The 23367-nt window shown below is 43.7% G+C and overlaps 1 protein-coding gene across 4 annotated transcripts in view; it reads left to right on the top strand.

Moving 5' to 3' along the window:
- PHF20L1 (PHD finger protein 20 like 1) overlaps positions 1 to 23367 on the top strand; it is an 85666-nt gene that overhangs the window by 50452 nt on the left and 11847 nt on the right. For all 4 annotated transcript variants that reach the window (XM_042973279.1, XM_042973277.1, XM_042973278.1 and 1 more), the window contains 4 exons: positions 12915 to 13079; positions 16440 to 16621; positions 17632 to 17731; positions 19309 to 19504. In XM_042973279.1, coding sequence (XP_042829213.1) covers positions 12915 to 13079; positions 16440 to 16621; positions 17632 to 17731; positions 19309 to 19504 — 643 coding nt within the window. The remainder of the gene's footprint in view (positions 1 to 12914; positions 13080 to 16439; positions 16622 to 17631; positions 17732 to 19308; positions 19505 to 23367) is intronic.

Consider the following 23367-nt stretch of genomic DNA (forward strand, 5'->3'; position numbering starts at 1 on the left):
AAGATGACTGGCGACGGCCCTGAGCAGGTGTCAGCACTCTCTAGAGATGGGGTGACGCAGACTATGGTTGCTGACTGCGGTAGAGTTAAGTCAGTGTTAAAAAGATAACTAGAAAAACCTCGTATGTTTAGAAATCATGCCACACATTTTTAAATAATTCGTGGATCAGAGAATGGTATCAGAAGGAAGGTGAGATGTTAAGAACTTATGAGATGATGAAATTACATATCGAAACTTGAGAATGTGGTTAAGATGGCACTTCCAGAAGAATATGTATTGTCATAGATATTTTTGTTAGAAAAGAAGGCTGAAAGTCAACTAAGCCTTTAGCTTAAGAAGTTTGACATGAGCAGGTTCAAAAAAAGTACTAGTAAATAAACATTCGAGTAGAAATTAGTGAACTACAAGTAAAATTCTAGAAACAAATAAAAAATGCCAAAATTAATTGATTAAAAACTAACAGAATGAGCAAACCACTGGGAACACTGGTTAAGGAAGAAAGACAAAATGCACAAATAAGTGAGATTAGAAACCAAAGGGAATAGAACTACAGATGTTCCAGACCTAAAACGAAGAAAATATAAACAACTTTATGCAGTGAACTTGAGAGGTATCAACCTGAATAGTCCTCAAACCTGAAAAGAAATTTAATTAGTATTTTAAAATCTTGCCACAAAGAAAAAGCCCCGACCCAAAAAGTTTTGTTGCCAGTTTTTACCAACTGTTAAAGGAATAGATTATTCCAAACTTACATAAATTATTTCAGAATTTAAAAAAAGAGAACATTCCTTTAGTAGGGAGAATAGTGTCCCTCGAAAATCTACGTCTAACTCTCGGTCCTTGTACCTGTGAATGTGCCTGTATTTAGAAGTAAGATCTCTGCCGATGTGATTAAGAATGAGATAGTCTGGGGGCGCCTGGGTGGCTCAGTCGGTTAAGCGACCGACTTCGGCTCAGGTCATGATCTCACGGTCCGTGAGTTCGAGCCCCGCGTCAGGCTCTGTGCTGGCAGCTCAGAGCCTGGAGCCTGCTTCAGATTCTGTGTCTCCCTCTCTCTCTGGCCCTCCCCCGTTCATGCTGTGTCTCTCTCTGTCTCAAAAATAAATAAACATTAAAAAAAAAAAAAAAGAATGAGATAGTCTGGGGGGCGCCTGGGTGGCTCAGTCATTCAGGCGTCCGACTTCAGCTCAGGTCATGATCTCACGGTCGGTGGGTTCGAGCCCCCCGTTGGGCTCTGCGCTGACAGCTCAGAGCCTGAAACCTGCTTCGGATTCGGTGTCTCCCTCTCTCTCTGCCCCTCCCCCACTCACACTCTGTCTCTCTCTCTGTCTCTTGAAAATAAATAAATGTTAAAAAAAAATTAAAAAAACATAAAAGAATGAGATCATCTGGGATTTGAGTGGATACTAGAGCCAATGAAAAGGAGGGGGAGATTTGGAACCCACAGGGGAGAAGGCCGTGTGAGGACACAGGCAGCGATCGGAGTGATGCCATCCCAAGCCAGGGCACTCGAGCCACCAGACACCGCAAGAGGCAAGGAAGGATTTGCCCCTAGATACTTGTGAGGGAGAGGGCCCTGTTGACACCGAATTTTTGACTTCTGGCCTTCAGAACTATGGCAGAATAAACTTCTGTTGTTCTGATCCACCAAGTTTGTGATAGTTTGTCGGAGCAGCCCTAGGAAACTAATACAACTCCGAATTCATTTTAGATTATTTAAATAACTTGGCTCAAAATCAGAAGAGAACAGTATGGGAAAGCTCAGTTCTAGGCATTTCTCATTTGTGGACACAGATACAGAACTCACAAGCAAATGTTATGGAATTAAGTCCAGCAATGTATTAAAACCTATGACCACATAGGGTTGGAATGCACAGTTGGTTTGACATTAGAAAATCCATTGGTGAAATTCACCACAGTAACAGTTGAAGGGCAACAAACATTACTGTCTTTCTATACGTAGAAAAACCATTTGATACATCCATGTGTCCTTACACTTAGCAAAAAAAGTTACGACTAGCTGGTTATAAAACTTTATTTAGAAACATTAAAGAAGGACTAAATACATGGGAGATAATTCACGTTCATTGGTTAGTAGATTCAATATTGAGAAGATGTCACTTCATGCTAAATAAATTTACAGGTTCAGTGCTGATCTTAAAACTTAACAGTGGTAAAGAGCCTAAAATAAAATAGCCAATCTTGAAGAAGAACGAAGAGAAGAATTACCATTTCACAATAGTTTAAGGCAGTGAGGCATTGGGAAAGAATAGATGTATTGATTGAGGACAGGCTCATGCAAAACATATACAGATATAAAACCTTGGTTTGTACAGAGCTGGCATTCTTAGATTAGATAGAGGGTGAGCTTTTCAGTAATTGGTATGAGAACAGTTTTATTCCATAAAAATGAAATTGGACTGCTACCTAACACCATACCCAGAAATCCGTTCCAGGATGATTAACGATGAAATGTGTGGAAGACAAAACTGTAAAACTTTGAAAGGCAGTATAGGAAAGCATCTTTATGATCTTTGAGTAGGGAAGGATTTCTAAACAAAAAGTGCTAATCTTAAAGAAAGGGGTTGAAAATTTGACTAGACTGAGATTGGCGGGTTACACTTGAGAGGGGTCCAGCGACAACTAGATAAAGCAGAAGAAAGGATCCATGAACTCAGAGGCAGAGCAGCAGAACTCATCCAGTCAGAGCAGCCAAAAGAAAAAATGAAAACAAGTTACAATAGATTAAGGGGCTATGGGACAACATCACATGGACTAACCTTTACCTTATGGGAGTCCCAGAAGGTGAAAAGATAATTCATGCAAATGGAAATCAGAAGAAAGCTGGAGTAGCTATATTCCTATCAGACAAAATAGACTTGAAAACAGGCAGTAATAAGAGGCAAAGATAGGTGCCACATAGTGATAAAGGGGTCAGTCCAACAAAAGGATACGAAATTCATACATACTTATGCATCCTACATAGGAGCACCTAAATACAGAAGGCAACTATTGCCAGATCTAAAGGGAGAAGTACACCGCAATACAATAATAGTAGGGTATTTTTAACATTCCACTTCTATCAATGGATAGACCATCCAGACTGAAAATCAACAAGGAAACCACCTTAAATGACATGTTAGATCAGATGGACTTAACAGATATATTAGAACATTCTGTCCCAAAGGAGCAGATAACAAATTCTTCTCAAGTGAACGTGGAACATTTTCCAGGTTAGATCAGACGTTAGGCCACAAAAGAAATCTTAATAAATTTAAGGGGATTTAAATCCTATCAAGCATCTTTTCTGATCACAATAAATAGTATGAAACTAGAAATGAATTAAATGGAGAAAACTGGGAACTTCACAAATATGTGGAGATTAAACTACATACTCCTGAACAATCAGGGAGTCAAAGAAGAAATCAAAGGAGAAATAAAATGCCTCAAGACAAACGAAAATGAAAATACGCCAAAATTTGTGAGCTATAGCAAAAACAATTAAAAAAAATTTTTTTTTAATGTTTTTTTATTTTTGAGAGAGAGAGCATGAGCAGGGGAGGGGCAGAGAGAGAGGGAGACACAGAATCTGAGGCAGGCTCCAAGCTGTCAGCATGGAGCCCGATGCGGGGCTTGAACTCATGAACTGTGAGATCATGACCTGAGCTGAAGTCTGACGCTTAGCCGACTGAGCCACCCAGGCACCCCACAAAAACAGTTGTAAGACAGGAGTTCCTAGGGATAAATGCTTACTTCAAGAAACAAGAAAAGTCTCAACCTAACTATTCATCTCAAGGAAATAGAAATAGCAGAAGAAACAAAGCCCAAATGTAGTAGAAGGAAGGAAATAATAAAGATTAGAGCAGAAATCAATGAAATAGAGACCCAAAAGACAGCAGACAAAATCAGCAAAACTAAGATACTGGTACTTTGAAAAAGCGAACAAAATTGATAAGCCTTTAACTAGATTTACCAGGAAAAGAGCAGAATCAAATAAATAGAATGGAACAGGAGATGTTACAACTGATGTCATGTATTTAAAGATTTGTCCGGCACTATTGTGAGCAATTATATGCCAACACATTGGACCACCTAGAAGAAATGGATAAATTCCTAGAATCATACTAACTACCAGCACTGAATAAAATGAAATAGAAAATCTCAATCGACTGGTTACTAGTAAGGAGATTGAATCGTAATCAAAAACCTCCCAACAGAGAGAAGTCCAGGCCTCACTGGGGAATTCTACCAGGTATTAAAAGAAGAATTAACACGAGACTCTTCTCTCAAAGTCTTCCAAACTCTTCCAAAACACAGAAGAGGAGGAAACTCTTTCAGACTTGTTTTGTGAGGCCAGCATTACCCTGGTGGTACCAAAAGCAGATAAGGACACTTTAAGAAAATTACAGGCCAGTATCCCTGAGGAACACTAATGCAGAAATCATCAACAAAATGTTACCAAACCAAACTCGGTAATCTACTAAGTGGATCAGACACCATGATCAAGTGGAATTTATTCTAAGGATACAAAAATGGTTCAACATCTGCAAATAAGTCAGTGTGATATGCTACATTTACCAAATAAAGGATAAAAATCGTATCATCTCAATAGATGAGGAAAAAGCATTTGACAGTATTCAGTATTTATGATAAAAACGCCCAACAAAGCAGTATAGAAAACTCTAAAGACTCCATCAAAAAACTATTAGAACTAATAAGCAAATTTAGCAGATTTGCAGGATACAAATCAATATACAAAAATCTTGCATTTCTGTACGATAACAACAAACCACCTGAAAGAGAAATGAAGAAAACAATCCTATTTACAACTGTATCAAAAAGAATAAAATACTTAGAAATAAACTTAACCAAGGAAGTGAAAGACCTGTGTATTTAAAAAAAACAACCACAACAAAACTATGAGATGTTAATGAAAGAAGTTGAAGAAGATGCAAGTAAATGGAAAGATATTCTGTGCTTGTGACCTAGAAGAATCAGTATTGTTAAAATACCCATACTACCCCAAACAATCTACAGATTCATTACAATCCCCATCAACATTCCAAGGGCATTTTTCAGAGAAGTGGAATAAATAATCCTAACGTTTGTGTGGAACCACAAAAAAAGCCAAATAGCCAAAGCAACCTTGAGAAAGAACAAAGCTGGGTGCATTGCACTCTGACTTCAAACTGTACTACAAAGCTACAGTAAATAAAACAGCATGTAGCATAAAAACATACACCTAAATTAATGGAAGATATATAGCCCAGAGGTAAAATCTCACATATATGGTCAACTTATGACCGTGGAGTCAAGAATATACAATAGGAAAAGGGCAGTGTCTTCAATAAGTAGCACTGGGAATACCGGACAGCTACATGCATGAAAATGAAACTTGACCACTATCTTATACCAAACACAAAAATTAACTGAAGGTGGATTAAAGACGTGAACGTAAGCCTTGAGACCATAAAACTCCTAGAAGAAAACATAGGTGGTAATCTCCTTGCCATAGGTCTTGGTGATGAGTTCTTAAATCTGCTACCAAAAGCAAAAGCAACAAAAGCAAACGTAACTGAGCAAAAATAACATCCTGCTAAAAAGCTTCTTTACTGCAAAGGAAACCGTCAACAAAATGAAAAGGCAGCCTACTGAATAGGAGAAAATATTTGTAAATATACGTCTATTAAGGGGCTCATATCCACAATATATAGAAAACTCGTACAACTCAATAGCAGAAATACAATTCAATTAAAAAAAAAAATGGGCAGTAGATCTAAACAGACATTTTTCCAAAGACATACAGATAGATAGATGGCCAAAAAAGGTGCAGGAAAAGATGCTCAACATCGTTAATCGTACAAAGATGCAAATCAAAACCACAATGAGATATCACCTCACACCTGTTAGAACGGCTGTTGTCAAAAGACAAAAAAACAAGCAAACAAAAAAAAAACAAGTGTTAGTTTGAATGTGGAGAGAAGGGAACTCTTGTGTACTATTGGTGGGAATGTAAATTGGTGCAGCCACTGTGGAAAACAGTATGGAGGTTCATCAAAATGTGAAAAATAGAATTACCGTGTCTAGCAATTCTACCATGGGCTCTTTGTCCAAAGAAAACAAAAACACTAACTTGGAGAGATATTTGCACCCCCGTATTCATTGTAGCATTATTCACAATAGCGAAGATATGGAAACAACCTAAGTGTCCACTGATGGATGAATGGTTAAAGAAATTGTGGTGTATACACACACACACAAGTCAGTCCTTAGGAAAAGAAGGAAATCTTGCCTTTTGTAAGAACGTGATGGACATTGAGGGCTCATGCTACATGAAGTAAGTCAGAGAAAGACAAATACCACATCCTCTCATTTGTATGTGGAATCTTAAAAAACAAAAAACCAAAAAGGAACAGCGTATAGATATGGAGAACAGATTATTGGTTGTCAAAAGCAGGGGACGGGGATGGGGAAATGGGGATATCAAAAGATAAAGGGAAAAAAAATTAAAAGAAATTCCCTTACAGAGAACAAAAGGAAAACCTTAAATAGAGTGAAAAGACAACACAAGCCATGAGAAAATACTGCAACACCTATATACCTGACACAGGATTCGAATCTATTTCAAACTTACAAGTGAAAAATAGAAAAATATCCAGTGTGAATATGGGCAAAGGTGTTACTAGGTACTTCACAGAATTGAAAATCTTAAAATGATAACATGAATATGTAACATGACGCCCAATCTTATGAGAAGCTGGGTTCGTGTAATTTTGAGAACCCAGTGGACTCTCTTTCCCAGCTGCTAGACAGGCGAAAATTACAAGGTGGGCGCGTCAGATGTCGCTGAAGCAGTGGAGACCACTGTCCGACCCCTGTGGAAAACGGTCGGCCATCGGCAGGTTGTGCCTGCCACGTCCCTACAGTGCCTCACTAAGCTCACGGGACCCATCAGGAGGCATTTACAAGAATGTCCGTCTCTGCACTGGCACCGGCCCAGGTGTCCATCAGAAGTCACACGTCCATTCCTTGGAATCCATATCACTTTGTAAGTAAATGAATTATACCCGCAGGAATCCCAGGAACAAAATGATGAGCTAAAAACCAAGTCATTGAAGAAGAAGACGTGTGATATTTTATTTACGGAAAGATCAAAAAGTTGTAACGTGAAACTGTGATAGAGATGCAAAATAGTAAGAGCATATGGTAGCAAAAAGTAGCAGAGGCATAAAGAAAAGCCAGAGCATGGGAAACTTTCCAGTGGTGGTGTGTAGAAACCAATTTGACAATAAATTTCATATTTAAAAAAAAAAGAAAAGCAAAGCAAGACAATGGTGAGCAGACATTCAGGACCTTGGTAACCTCTGGGGTGGGGAAGGGAATTCATCAGTTCAAATCGGAAAATGGTACCAACGGGAACTTCAGAAGTGATGATAATATTCTCTGAAACTGCATGATGGGCACCCAAGTATTTTGTGTTATTGATATGCTTTATGTCCTACCTGGGTTTTTTTCATATTTATGAAACACTTTTTTTTTTTTCATTTTTATTTATTTTTGAGAGACAGAGCACAAGTGGGGAGGGTCAGAGAGAGAAGGAGACAGAATCCAAAGCAGGCTCCAGGCTCCGAGCTGTCAGCACAGAGCCCGACGGCGGCGGGGCTCGAACTCACAAACCGTGAGATCATGACCTGAGCCGAAGTCGGACATTTAACTGCCTGAGCCACCCAGGCGCCCCTATGAAACACTTTTAAAAACCAGTTTTAAAAACTGTAAAGCCAACTGGGAAATTTCAGAGTGACCCATTGATGGTAAATTCTTCAGACTTTTAACTCTGTGAAGTTTCTGCATTCTCTGTCTCTAAAGCTGCCAGAGTAAATACAAAGACATAGGATCAAACAGAATTGAAAAGCTTTTTGAAACCACTTTCCAGAGAGTGTCTCGAACATGTCTGGACGTTCCTGTGCCTACATTGCCCCTTGTCCCTTCTCCCCTCACCCCACCCCTTCACGTAGAGCTCTGTGGGGCCTAGACTCCAGAGAACCTTAAAGTCAGGAAATTCTGGCACTTCAGAAACAAAAACCAGTTAGCACAAACCCATTTGATTCAGGATTACCCTCCCGGGAGGATGAATCCTAATGTAGGCATCAGTGAAGCTTCAGACTGCAGGTAAAATGGCCAGGGGAACTCCCAAGTGACCAGAGGCTATGGGGATTTGGTGGCCTTAGGTACTGCGGTGGGGACAGGAAGTGCCCAGGGCCGGAAGGGCCGGCTGTTCAAGTCCCCGTGTGCCATGTCAGCAACAGGTCTGTTCCAGGACTCGCTGGCAGACACACAATCTTAATATGCTAGCGTCCCGAGAAAGTGGGGGAAAGATAACAGGGAGGGGCTGGCAGGGAACAAGTGAGGAGTGGGCCTCCCTTGGCTACGCAGTGAGAGAGCATTTATGAGGATGCAGGGAGTGGTGGTCTGGAGGAAAGGAGGCTGATCAGGATTAGTAAGACTTGGAGAAAGAATTGGACATTTGCACCACTGAGTCGTGTTCCGCTAACCCTAGTTTTAAAGAGCCATTAAAAAGTAATCTTGGAAAACACGTTAATATATTTTTATTTTTTAATTAAAAAGAAAAGAACTTTATTTTTTTTTTACATATTAAAATCGGACCGATAGGGGCGCCTGGGTGGCTCAGTCGGTTAAGCGTCCGACTTCGGCTCAGGTCATGATCTCGTGGTCTGTGAGGTCGAGCCCCACGTCGAGCCCCACGTCGGGCTCTGTGCTGACAGCTCGGAGCCTGCTTCGGATTCCGTGTCTCCCTCTCTCTCTGCCCCTCCCCCACTTGTGCTATGTCTCTCTCTATCAAAAATAAATAAATGTATAAGAAAATTTTTTTAATAAGTAAAATCAGACCTATGAATGAAAATCTTAACTTTGTAGATGGAATCCTGGCAAATACTTAAAGATGCACAGAAGCTTTGCTCTTTATGCACTTTATACTCAGCAGGTGCAGTGCTGGATAATCACCGGCATCCTTGCAATTGATGATCACTTTGACAGTTTATTCTGGGCTGTTTATATTCATCTTGGATGTGACACTCCTCTCCAGATCAAATTAGGAGGGTAGTCTTTAAGCTGGAAATGGGGGGTTTTAAATAATTTTAAAGACATCTTAATTTTAAAACATTCACATTATTTTTCCGGGGCACCTGGATGGCCCAGTCAGTAGAGCATGCGACTCTTGATCTCAGGGTCACGGGGGGAGTTCAAGCCCCACTTTGGGCATGGAGCCAACTTCAAAAACAGAAACATTATTCCTACTTGAGGTTCCTAATACGATACGTATTTTAATCTACAGTTACTACCACCAGGGAGTTTTGAAAATTCATCCTTAACACTGAGTGTTATTTTGCATATCCTGCCGGTGCTTATTATGTAGATGATATAAGCAGTTCACATTCGGTGCTTTGTTTCCTCTTCACATCGACTAACTCTAAATTTAGTGGGGCCTCTTCTCCCCATCTTGTAAACCGTGAGCCGAGACAGAGCGTCGTCCAAGCCCACGTGGCTAGTAAGCGGTGAAAGGCAGATTCAAACCCAGGCCGTGTGGCTTCGTTCTCAAGTTGGACTTTAACCATCATGCTCTGTTGTTACGCTACTTCCTGTGCCTTCGAGAGTGTTTGGCGGGTGGCGCGGCCTTCCCTCTGGCAAGCGTTGGCTGGTCTTCGCTGGCGTAGTAAGTTCTCGTGGTTGTCTGTATGAGCAGCCACCATGTTGGGATTTAAGAGTGACGTCTTTGCCAGTTTTTACCTTTGTCACTTTGAGCCACAGTCGCTTCATCTCTTTGTCATATATCTGTAAGTATGAGAGAACCGAAGGCACACAGAGAGGGAAAAGAACGAGAGTGAGAAATGCCAGGAGAGTCCAGAACACTACGTAGAGAAAGCAAAGACTCCCTCCCAGGAGCTTATAAGCAAGCCTGTCCGTGTAGACGAAGAGGGATAAGAAGCATGCGCGGCTCCCTACTGGGAAGGTAGCAGTGACACAAAGTAAGTTCTGTGTATAGTGTAGAGAAGCCCCGGTGGTCGAGGAAGGGGCTTTATGTGGAGGACTACAGCTGATCTGACCTTGAAGCCAGCGGTGGCCTTTAGTCACGGTAGCCAGTGGGGACTAGAATGCAAGGTGCAGCAGGTGTGGTGTAGACTGCCGAGTTTTGTTTGGCTGCTAATCCCACGCGGAGGGACGATATGTCAGCGTGCCTTCTTTTTAACACCAAATTGAGATTTCTCCCGTTGTTTTTACACTCCGCTGTAGAAAGTAGACTCCGCTTCTACTTTTACTTGGCTGAGAGGGCACTAGGGTCGGTAAAAGGGCAGCTTTCAAGGGTGAGCATTGGGTTCAGTTCCTCGCCGTGACATCGATAGCTCACGTGACCTTTGGCGAGTTAGGTTAATGCTATAAACGTCCGTTTCCTCGCTTCGGAAATGGTAATAACAGTGCCTACTGTGTGGTTTCATTTTTGGGATTCAGTAAGGTAATCGTTGTAAAGTACTTAACACAGTGCCAGCTGGCATTCAGCAGACGGCCTTTTCGCGCCTGTGTCTGAGTCATGGCGTTGGGTAAGCCGTGTAGAGTCACCGGGAGGCCGTGAGAGAGGTACAGGAACACCGCGCCACTCCGAGACCGCTTTGCAGTCTGACAGCGGTATCCGGGAGTGTCCCCACTCCTGACCTGCTGGGGGTGAGGCCCAGGCGTCAGCTTTAACAAGCTTTCCAGTTTGTGTAGACGGTAAATGTCGAAGTCCCCTGGTAACACTTTCTGGTTGAGCGTAAGGCTCGGTAGTCAGACTCAGGTTCGAAGGCTGGCTTTGCCGCGGAGAGAGATGTACTCTTCGGCAGTTTAATTTACGTAACCTTTTCTGCCTCTGCTCTTCCGCTTGTAAAATGGCACCAAGCCTGCTTAGCTCCCTTGTCGGATGGCTGTGAGGACTGAGACATTTAATATACCCGAAGCACTTGGAATCCTGTTTGGCACACCAGGGTGCCCAAAGAATGCGGCTGTGCTGTAGTATTTATGGCGACCGCTCTATTACTGTCCGACTGCTGCTGTCACGGAAGTCTGTGTATCGGGGACATAAAACAACACGAATCTGTTAAAGTTCTCTGAAGGTCAGAAGTCCATAATGGGCCTCGGGGGAACTACAGTCCTTTCGGGAGGCTCTCGGGGAGAAGCCATTTACTTGCCCTTCCCAGATTCCCGGGGGCTGCTGCATGTGTTGGCTCATGCCCCCCCCCCCCCCCTCCATCTTCAAAGCCAGCAACGGGCCACTCAAGTCGTTCTCACTTCACGTCGCTGCGACACTGACTCTCCTGCCTTTCTCTTGCACCTTAGGGACTCTTCTGGCTGCATTGGGCCCACTCCGATGACCCGGGGTAATCTCCCTATTTTGAGGTCTGATAAGCAGCCTCAATTCCCCTTTGCTCCAGAGCCCCGCACACTCACAGGTTGTGGGGATTAGGACGTGGACGTCTTGGGGGACAATTATTTTGCTGACCACAACCACCAACGTCACTTGGATGCACACAGTGCACACCAGCATTGGTGCTGCCCTTCTCCTGGAGCTTGCTTTCCTACCCTCGACCTTTCCTCCACCTCTTCCGCTCTGTTCTCCCTCTTTTTAGTCCCTAACCTGCCTCCGGTGACCTGTGCCTCACTCATACTCAGTTGTGGAAATAGCAGCCACCAGATGAGAACTTGCTCATCTGACCCACAACTGTGCACTTAGCTGCTTGTATCCATTTTCTCCTCCTTTGCCTCTACTAAAAGGGAGGCAGTGTCTGTCTTCAGTTCTTAAAATCCTGGCACTTGTCACCCTGCCTCTCCTCATTTTTAGGTTTTGGAGACAATGTATAGGGTCTCCCATCTTTAAAAAGCCCTCCTCGGAACCCACATTCCTTCTCTGGTTCCTCCACCTCTCTCTTACTCGTCAGCCCCATCTCCGAACCCTGCTTTCACACTTGGCAGTTCAAGCAGAAGCCTGGAGATCACCCTCTGACCCTGTGTCAGCCCCTCCCCTGCAGTCCCCGGATCCCAGCATCTGCCTGTCCGGCTCCACGCCCTCCTCCTTCCTCCCCTGCCGGGCCCTGGTGCCTCCGCCCGTGCCTCCCTGCGCCGTCTCTCACTGCACAGCTCCAGTGGGATTTCAGAGCCAGAACCGGACTTGCGTCACGCCCTTTTTGCTGCATTTCGAGCAGAACGCAAAACGAAAAACATGTTTAACCTGACCTGCTCCCGCCACTCTAGCCTCGTTTCTCCCTCCCCCCTTCACTGCGAGGCAGCCACAGTCTCACAGGTTGTCACTTGTCAGACGTGCCAGGTGGTCGTCTGCCTCAGAACCTCCTTGTCTGCAGGACTCAACGCTAAGTTGAGGAAGACAGGACTGGCATTAATTTCATTCAGAGGTTTTCTGCTGAAAAATTTATCAATGGATTGAATTGTCAGTGTAATAATTGACATGCTACCTACTAGAAGCACCTCTTTACAAATTGCAAAAAAAAAAAAAAAAAAGTCGATTTTCCATCTTGCACCTCTTACTACAGACATAGCCTTGATTATAATGGAGAGAAACTGTAGAGATAATCCTTTTTCACTTCTGGACCGGTTAACAAGACTTTATTGGTACCAGCTAGAACACGGTGCTCCCTGGTATGCAAATACTGCCCGGGGTGTGTTTCCCAGGTGTTCTTGCCAAACCCGGTTTATCAGATACACAGTGATCTAGCTGTTCCTGGGTAAGGAGAGAAAGAGGTGACATGGTTATCTTGTGTCTTGTAAAACATGGCTCTCTCGTTATTTTTATAGTGATTCTTCTTGATTACCGGACACTTTATTAATATTTCTTTATGTATCTTATGTTGCAGACTATTCAGACTATGAAGACAGTTCTCTAGAATTTCTGGAAAGGTGCTCTTCTCCACTAACTCGATCTTCTGGGAGTTCTCTGGCTCTGCGAAGCATGTTTACGGAGAAAAATACAACATATCAGTACCCAAGGGCAATTTTGTCAGTTGATCTTAGTGGTGAAAGTATGTGTAACTATGTAATGCTTAAAACAAGTCTTAAGATCCTTAAATGTGGAACTGAGATAACAACATGCTTTATTAAGGGCTTACGTGAGCAGGGCACGCCGTTTCAAAAGTTCTTCCGTAAACTAATAAGAAAATCTCAGCATTAGAAATTTGAGCTACTTTTTAAACTCCTGTAAAGTAAAATTGGCTTCTGTAATTGGTTGAAGGGCAGATGGTAAAGAAACTCTTAGTGTGCACCGTGTGCTGGTCATAGGTATTTGCACATACATACTGGGAATCCGCCGGGTTTCCCCGAAAGCCCGGTCCTGACCGCGGGGTTGTTACCTTACCTTCCAGTGCTCTCAGCAGTCCAAGGGGAGCCTCTCCCGCTGGAGACCCTGACGGCAGTGGCTTGAGGACGACAGTCAGGGAACGAAGGATAAGGGACAGGGTCTTCGTCTTGGGATGGTTATGGCTGAGCTCACTTCCCGTCTTCTCCTTTCTGCTGAGGGCCCAGCGTGGTTGGTGCCGTGCTTCCTTTTGCACTGCTGCCTCCTGCCTCCTGCTTAACTTCCAGGCCTGACTGCTGTCGAGCCCACTACGGAGAGTAGCATCTTCTCCCTTTTCTCCTAAAATAGGCGCCCAGCACTTTAGAGATGTATAGTCTTAAAATATGGGCGGGGGTTGGGGGGACAGAGGATTGGGAAAAAGACCTCCCTCTGTTTCTAACACACACCAGTCCCCTGTCCCTTTTTGGGCCAGTGGCTCTTAAACCCAGGTGTACGTGATCATTGTTGCTGTGATGCCTTCCGAATCCCAATACAGAGACCTGTTGCGGAGCATGAGGGAGATTTCTGGAAGGGCAGATGCGGTTTTTGGCAAGATACGGTTTCTGAGTGATTCTTTGGGGCAGGGTGGCGGGGGTTGAAAATCACCTAAGAGCACCCCAGTTTGAGCCGTGAGGGCCTGAGTGTCCTCATTATACACAGAGCGCTGGAGAATGGAGATTATGTCCGGGCTGGCTGTGTTGCCAGAGCTAGATGCTCGAGAGGGGAGGGAAAGGGTGTCGTGGGCGTGTGCTGTCGGTTCTGCTGTGTCTTCTGCCCCCTGTGTGACTGGGCACTGACCTGTGAGAAAGAACGGACGTTGCGGGGTGTGGGTCTTCGGCCAGGGGTTCTCAAACGCTAGCGTGCATCAGAACCACCTGGAGAGCTTGTGAAAAACACTTTTCTGGGCCTCACCCTCAGAATTCCTGACGTCAGGTGAGTTCTCGGGTGATGCTGATCTGGAATCCACACTCGGAGAATATGTCTGGGAAGATAGCGATAGATCAAGGGGTAGCAGTTGGAAGAGAATGGTGTTCTGTGGCCACTCAGTTGGAGCTGTTGTCCAGATGCTATTTTAGTGTGAGAGGGAACTTTGCTTTTGTAACTTTGAACCCTAGGACCCATTTACCCTGCCCTTAGAATTCAGCCAAACGTACGTTTGATGCTTGGGAATTATTCAAACTAGGTTTTCTGGCCATTATGTTCAGTTTACATTCGAACATCATAAAACCGGTGATTTTGGCCATGAAAGCATGTGTGAGCTACACACTAATTCCTTTCAGGGATAATAGTTTTAAATTTATTTATTCTGCTACGATTGCCCTCCATATCATGCCACCCACATGCTGCAACAGTGTTTGTTTATTCATGTCCCAGTCTGCCATTTTGAAACATGAACTTGCATTCAGGAAGGCCTGAGAGAAAATACTGATTTGGGGTTTATGCTAGCAAGATTATGAATGAATGAAATCTCCTCTTTAGGTTCTCGAAACTACTCATTATTATTAGGATTTTATAATGCATGATTGACTTACTCCTTCTTGAAAATTTTCCTATATTTCTCGACCATTATTTCTACTGACTTCTCTGAGATGTCCTAAGACCCTAAAAAAGACATTTTTCTATAGAACATTAACTTTTTGTAAATCAAAAACAAAACATTCAAAAACAGAGTCAGGGAAAAAATAAGATTAGAAGCTGATAAGAGAAACACTAAGTCATGAAATATTTAAGTTATAAACATGATTTTTTTTTTTTTTAAGTTCAAATTTGGCCAACTTCTTTCTGGTCTGATTAAAGAGAATTTTCTCTTTATATAGACCCCCCCCCCCCCTTGCTCCTCCAGAAGCTGGAGTGGCTTTACCAGTATAGACCAGGCTCCACTGTAAGAACTAGATGTGGAGCACTCAGCAGTGCAAAGCCCTGGCTCTCCCAGCCTGTTGATGCCGCCCAGAAGGAGGTGAGCAGTGGGCAGGGGAAGCAGCGGGCAGACCGAGACCAGAGGCTGGGACACTGGGGCACAAGCAACCACCTGTCGCTGCGGTGCTCAGCTGATTAGCCCCCAGGTGCCCCACAGCAGCGGTCAGGTGTTCCACTGCACAACTCGCGATGACTCAGCTCCCTCATATCTCCATCCACGCTCCTGCAAGATCTCTAGTGTCCGTCATCATTTTTTCCCCTTGGTTATAAATATTTCCTTGTGTGTGCCTCAGTTGTTTTTGTTTTTTCTCAATAGCCTGAGCAAAATTGTGGTCTTTGACATCAATGCTGGCACAAATACAAACCTAAAACCGGGCGTTTGAGTCAAATTCTATGTAGTGGTCCTCTATATAATCTAGTTTCTAGAATATACTTACTTACTTTAAAAGATTTATATCAAAGTGAAATTTTAAAACTTTGCCAATTCCTTAGGGAACTCAAGATCCCAGCTTAAGAAATACTGGTGAAGTCGTTAAGAACGCAGGCTTTGGAGTCAGGTAGTCCTGGTATGCAGTCGGCTTCACCATTAGCTGGCTGCACTCCCCGAGCAAGTAACAGATCTTGTGTTTGGAGTGTTTGGTAGAGTATCTGGTGCACATTAAGTGCAGTGGTGGTTGATGATCCTGATACTGTTAAGAATAGTAGCACTGATATCGGACTCCAGGCAGTCTCCTTCCCTTCACTGAAATGCCCATGTCTGTGGTGCAGATAACGAAACCCGTTCTCTTTATAACCCGTGGTTCTTGGGAGGATCAAAAGGACTAACGTTTGTGAGAGCGTTTGAGAGCTCTGCATATTTAAGTTATCAATATCAACCTTGGCCATAAACTCTATAAGCACCAAGGCTAGGGGATCCTCTGCAAGTTACTTGTAATAGTGTATATGAGAAGACGCAAAGTCAGTCATAATTACCTTGGCCTCAAAAATCCTTTGTTTCTTTGTTTCGGGACAAGTGCTCTATTCTCATTTGTCTGCCCTTCCCTTCTAAATATTTAATAGCTTACAGTCACTTCCTTTAGCTCCTTTCTATCTGGAAAAATACTTGCTGAGTATACTTCTGTGTATGTTCTAGACTTATCGGATGTGGAATTCCTAGACGATTCTTCAACAGAGAGTTTACTTCTAAGTGGGGATGAGTACAATCAGGACTTCGATTCCACCAATTTTGAGGAATCTCAGGATGAAGATGATGCTCTTAATGAGATCGTGCGATGTATTTGTGAAATGGATGAGGAGAACGGCTTCATGATCCAGGTAACCCGTCTTCCCTGCCCTCCGGAGCCATTAACTTCAGGTGCTCAGCAAGTACAAGCAGGGCTTCCGTGTTTGTCACTAACTGTCCTGTTGAAGACAGAGGTTTTCAACTTATCACAGCGCTTCAAGTCCCAGTAGCAATGGTGGGGAAATCTCTTCGTCAAAGGAGTAGACGGCTGTCTCACTTGAGAGAGCTAGTGTTGAGTTTGAGGTCTTCAGGCTGAAATTCTGGAAGCCAGTCTTTGAAGCCATTAAGATGGCGAGCATCCGCGTTGAAGGGTAGAGCGGAGCAGCCCTTCTCTTCCTGGCCTGGGTCCCTGTTTAATAACATTGTGTCGGCACCTTCCCGGCCCCTCAACCTGCAGATCTGGAAATAAACGAGTCCACTCTTCTCAAAGTTTGTTGCGAGCATGAAGCGTTACCAACCACCGGTGTCTCCCTGGAGAAAGGGTATCTTTCTAGGAACAGGGAGAAGCATAACCCCATGTTCTGTGATGACATTTAGAAGATTTGGAAATGATGGTCATAGGAATGAAGAAAGAGTAATCTTTTTTCTCCCCCTTTTCAAAGGTTTTCTCAAATGAGGGAACTACAAATGTATAGCATCACCACACCGGTAATACTTGAAGTCACTGCTACAGGCACTCCTACGAACTTGCCTTTTAAAAAAAGTGCACTCTAATAGGCTATTTTTAAGAGTTTTAAGGATGTAATTGCCTAAAAATTAGTGGGAAACAAATGAGGGAACTAGTTTTATGATTTGTGTGTGTGTGTGGTTTAAGTAATATGTCAAGGTTCGTTCTAATAGCTGTGGCGGGGGGAAGTTCGTGAAGCATTTGAGTGTTTCAGAAATAAAATGCATCCTGAATCCGCGTCCGCGTGGTCGCGTGGACGAGCCTCGCAGTGCGGGGGCGGCAAGAGCCTCGCGGGGGGGGGGGGGGGGGAGGGGGCGTGGCTTCCTCGCTGGGGAGCAGCCCAGTGACCGCAGGCGCCCCTGTGTTTTCTCGCAGTGCGAAGAGTGTCTGTGCTGGCAGCACAGCGTGTGCATGGGGCTCCTGGAGGAGAGCATCCCCGAGCAGTACGTCTGCTACATCTGCAGGGACCCTCCCGGTAAGCCCGAGCCCCGTGTCGGGGGCTGGACGCCCGAAGATCTGGGTCCCAGCCCCTGGTGTGCCGGCCGCAGGAGACATCGCTACTTGGCCGGGCCGGTTGCATTCTGCTTCCGCGTCGGCGTCTTTGAATATTTTTCGCTGTCTGTCACAGCTTTATTTTCCATGTTAATGACCTAGGCCAAAACATTCGCCTCATTTCCCACCGCCTTTCGGGGCAGCGTTAGGACTTTCTCCGGGAGAAGAATTCACCCCTTCGTGTGTCCCTGTGTATTGATTTCTAGATAGGTTCCTGTGTGACTGAGTGGAACTGTATTCGAGTGTGCACTCCTCATGACGTGGCTTGAAGAAAGTTCCTGAACATGCTGCGTATCCAACTAATTTTGGGTAGATGGGATCTCAGGCTCTCCCGTTGGGTCCCTTTATCTTGCCGAGGAGGCAGCCGGGGCTCAGAGGGTTGGCTGCGTGCCGTGTGCACAGACCTGAGATGGAAACCAGTGCCCTTCGCCTCCCTCTCCAGCACCTTCTTCCATCTAGAGGCTCTTTGAGTAGCAAGGTTTTGCATATTCTGTACACATTCAGCTGCCCAGGCAGAAAATAACTAGGTATTCTCAAATAAAAGCCTACCGAATTGTTCTCTTGTCTATCTTTAAAACAAAAACAAAAAAAAAGTAACATTAAGAAGCTGGAGAATGATTCAGAGCTATATGAATGTAGACATCAGTTTACTCATTCAGCAGCATTTATTGGATGCCTTCTCTTTGCCAAATGCTGGTAAGAGGTAAGAGGATTGATTCTAAGCAAGCCTTCCACTGTCTCATAGTATAGTAGGGGTCACAGACACATAAGCAACTAGCTTAATAGGATATAGTTAGCATTGGTGAAAATACAAGATTCTACAGGGCCCTGTGAGATCTTGGAAAGGGGTTCAAACATCCACTTAAGCAAGTCTCTGTATTTCATCCACTTCAAAACAAATGTGAGGGGCGCCTGGGTGGCTCAGTCGGTTGAGCGTCTGACTTCGGCTCAGGTCACGATCTCGCACTCTGTGAGTTCGAGCCCCGCGTCGGGCTCTGTGCTGACAGCTCGGAGCCTGGAGCCCGTTTCAGATTCTGTGTCTCCCTCTCTCTCTGACCCTCCCCCGTTCATGCTCTGTCTCTCCCTGTCTCAAAAATAAACGTTAAAAAAAAAATTAAAAAACAAAACAAAACACAACAAAAAAAACAAATGTGTGTGAGAAACAGGCACCCCGTCTAGTTTCTCTCCAGCCCTCTCGACTTTCCTAGAAGACAGATGACAGATAGGCAAAAAACGGAAAGCAGTACACTCAGGGTTCTTTGCAGGTGTCCTCAGCCCCTGACCACATCCCTAACGGACCGTGTTCTTAGCGGGCGGAAAATCTGAAAGTGCGGAGGAGCATCACAGCGCCAGCTCCTCAGAACGCTGTCTTGCTCTTTCGAATTTGCTCTTAGTACTAGAGCTCACCTTGCTTTCCGAATGACGTCAGTGGGGTGACAGTGGAAGGGGAATCTGAGTAAGTGGGATCCTTTGTCATTTGAATGTCCCCTTCATCTGCAGGTCAGAGGTGGAGCGCAAAATACCGCTATGATAAGGATTGGTTGGACAACGGGAGAATGTGCGGGTTATCGTTTTTGAAGGAAAATTATTCTCATCTCAATGCCAAAAAGATAGTTTCCACACACCACCTGCTTGCTGATGTCTATGGAGTCACGGAAGTCCTGCACGGGCTACAGCTGAAGATTGGCATTCTGAAGTAAGTGAGGAGAGCTGGGGGTCACAGGCGGCATGTATCCTAATCCAGAGTAGTCGTCAGCCTCTGGAAGGTTCAGATTAGCAGCTTGGAAGACAGAAGAGATATTTGAATACATTTTGTCTTTAAAAAAAGGAAAGATGAATAACTTTTTGGGTGAATAGCTGTCTTGTGCCTGTCGTCCTGGAATAAACAAACGTGGTTGAAAGTAAACTCTGCATCAGTGTTTCAACAAGTGACAGTCCCCGCCCCGCTGTTCTGTGTGCTCGCCACATGCACAAAATTAAATGCAGTTGCTTGGCGAACCCTGTATTTCGTGTCCTCCTTCAGGAATGGTGTCAAGATGAAGTAGGTTTAATAGTGTATTTTTTAATTACTTTAGGGTTGACTTTGGAGGGAACAGGTCATATAATCCATCCCTGTGCTGCGCACTGAAGGTGTTTTAGTCATTGCAGACAATTTTCCCTTAAAACAGCCCCCAAACCTGAGCCTCCCTAAGTAACAACAGGGTGTTCTCGAAGTCCTTGTTTTCAGTTCTTCCTAATTCCTGGCTGGAGTCCTTCTTTAAAAAAAATATTTTATATAAAAACAGGATGATTCGCCGGTTCTTCACAAGATTTTCTTCATTTCGACTCAACTTGCCTGGACCAGAAACTTGTCCTTTCCCCTTCTTCTATCCCCGTCCAGGTTTCACCTCAACTTTGTGCGTCAAGGGCACTTGGCCATTGTAATTGCTTAACACGGTTCAGTGCGTTCCTGTGTCTCTTCATACTCCCAGCCCAGGCTGTTCTGTTCACATGCACGATTGTCACACTTCTGAGTTCCCTGCGGCTCTGGTCTCGCACTCTTTGAGTTCATCCTTCTTACTCTTGCCACTGTGAGCTTAGTAAAAGATGAACGTGAGCTTGTCTTTGAGCTTCGTATCCCACCGTGCCTTCCCGGGGCCCAGCGGACGAAGTCTGAGCTCTCCGGCACGCACTCTGAGTCCTTCCCTGGGACCGTTCAGTTTTGTTGCCAAGTCTTTCCTCCCCCAGTGGTTTTCCCCAAACATCGCAGCTCTACCAGACCATAATCCCTGGATGAAGCCTGCTGTTCCATAGGTACGGCCCTTCCACACCCACACCCAGAACAGCCTTCAGCCATCTTTCTGGCAGATGCCTTTTCACGATACCTGCCCGGCCAGGGCTGATCACACCCTCTTGGCAAGCTGCCTGCACCCTGGTGTCGGCGTGCGCCTCGGTGCACTTTGTTCCCCATGTTTGTCTCCTCTTACTAAACAGGAGTTCCTTTAAGGGGGGGCTCGGGCCTCATTTCATCCTGGTACTTAGTGTGGGGCTAAGTCCTCAGTGATTGTTCCTTGAATGGGATTTGCTTCTGTTGTATGTCATGAATCCGAATGTGGATTTCTTTATAAAAAGGCCATGCAAATGCTAAAACTCAAGGGAGGAATGAACTTATTAAACTAATAAAGCTTTTGTTTAAAAGCCCAGTTGTAGGGGCACCTGGTGGGCTCAGTTATAAGAGCACATGACTCCTTTTCTTTTTTCTTTTATTTATTTTTATTGCTACTTATATTTAATGTTACTAGGTAATCTGCATTTAACTTTTTTATGATTATGAAAATGTACACACACACATAATAGTGAAGTGAACCTCCATATACTCATAACTTAAGTTCAACAATAATCGTATCTTGCCACGGATTCATCTATTTTTGTCCTTTGCTGAAGTATTTCATTTCGTTTTATTATTTCTTTTTTTTTTTTTCCTTGTCTCAGGTTTTTTGTTTTTGTTTTTTGTTTTTTTTTTTTAATAATTTATTGTCAAGTTAGCTAACATACAGTGTAGTTTTGGCTTCAGGAGTAGATTCCTGTGAATCATCACTTACGTACAACATCCAGTGCTCATCCCAACAGGTGTCCTCCTCAGTGCCCATCTCCTATTTTCCTTGCCCCCCACAGCCTCCCCCCCACCAACCCTCAGTTTGTTCTCTGCATTTAAAGAGCCTCTTATCGTTTGCCTCCCTCTCTGTTTATAACTTATTTTTCCTTCCCTTCCCCCATGGTCTTCTGTTAAGTTTCTCAATTTTCACATATGAGTGAAAACATGCTGTCTTTTTCTGACTTATTTCACTTAGCATAATACCCTCCATTTCCATCCATATTGTTGAAAATGGCAAGATTTCATTCTTTCTCATTGCTGAGTAGTATTCCTGTGTGTGTGTGTGTGTGTGTGTGTGTGTATCACATCTTCTTTATCCATTCATCAGTTGATGGACATTTGGGCTCTTTCCATAATTTGGCTGTTGTTGATAGTGCTGCTATAAACGTTGGGGTACATGTGCTCCTACAAATCAGCATTTTTGTATCTTTTGGATGAATACCTACTAGTGCAATTGCTGGGTTGTAGGATAGTTCTATGTTTAACTTTTTGAGAAACCTCCATACTGTTTTCCAGTAACAGTGCACAAGGATTCCCCTTTCTCCACATCCTCGCCAGCATCTGCTGTTTCCTGAGTTGTTAATTTTAGCCACTCTGACCGGTGTGAGGTAGTATCTCAGTGTGGTTTTGATTTGTATTTTCCTGATGATGAGTGATGTTGAGCCTCTTTTCATGTGTCTGTTGGCCATGTGGATGTGTTCCTTGGAAAAGTGATTATTCATGTCTTCTGTCCATTTCTTCACTGGATTGTTTTTCGGGTGTTGAGTTTGGTAAGTTCTTTATAGAGTTTTGATATGTCATTTGTGAATATCTTCTCCCATTCTGTCAGTTGCCTTTTAGTTCTGTTGATTGTTTCCTTTGCTGTGCAGAAGATTTTTATCTTGATCAGGTCCCAATAGTTCATTTTTGCTTTTATTTCTCTTGCCTTCAGAGATGTGTCAAGTAAGAAGTTGCTGTGGCTGAGGTTAAAGAGGTTGTTGCTTGTTTTCTCCTCTAGGGTTTTGATGGTTTCCTGTCTTACATTTAGGTCTTTTATCCATTTTGAGTTTATTTTTGTGTATGGTGTAAGAAAGTGGTCCAGATTCATTCTTCTGCATGTTGCTGTCCAGTTCTCCCAGCACCATTTGCTAAAGAGACCGTCTTTATTCCATTGGATACTGTTTCCTGCTTTGTCGAAGGTTAGTTGGCCATACATGTGTGGGTCCATTTCTGGGTTCTCTGTTCCACTGATTTATGGGTCTACCATGGGTCTATGGTGTATGGTATTTGTGCCAATACCATACTGTCTTGATGATTACAGCCTTGTAGTAGAGGCTAACGTCCAGGATTGTGATGCCTCCAGCTTTGGTTTTCTTTTTCAATATTACTTGGGCTATTCGGGATCTTTTCTGGTTCCATGCAAATTTTAGGACTGTTTGTTCTAGCTCTGTGAAGAATTCTGGTGTTATTTTGATAGGGATGGCACTGAATGTGTAGATTGCTTTGGGTAGTATTGACATTTTTACAATATTTATTCTTCCAATCCCTGAGCATGGAATGTTTTTCCATTTCTTTGTCTTCTTCAGTTTCTTTCATAAGCTTTCTATTGTTTTCAGCATACAGATCTTTTACCTCTTTGGTTAGGTTTATTCTTAGGTATTTTATGGTTCTTGGTACAATTGTAAGTGGGATTGATTCCTTGATATCTCTTTCTGTTGCTTTATTGTGTATAGAAATGCAGCTGATTTCTATACATTGACTTAATATCCTGCAACTTTGCTGAATTCATGTATCAGTTCTAGCAGATTTTTGGTGGAGTTTTGGGTTTTCCATGTAGAGTATCATGTTGTCTGTGAAAAGTGAAAGTTTGACTTCTTCTTTGCCAATTTCGATGCCTTTATTTCATTTTGTTATCTGATTGCTGAGGCTAGGACTTCCAACACTGT

This window comes from Panthera tigris, chromosome F2 (genome assembly GCF_018350195.1).
Source record: "Panthera tigris isolate Pti1 chromosome F2, P.tigris_Pti1_mat1.1, whole genome shotgun sequence".
In the NCBI taxonomy this organism is placed as follows: Eukaryota; Metazoa; Chordata; class Mammalia; order Carnivora; family Felidae; genus Panthera; species Panthera tigris.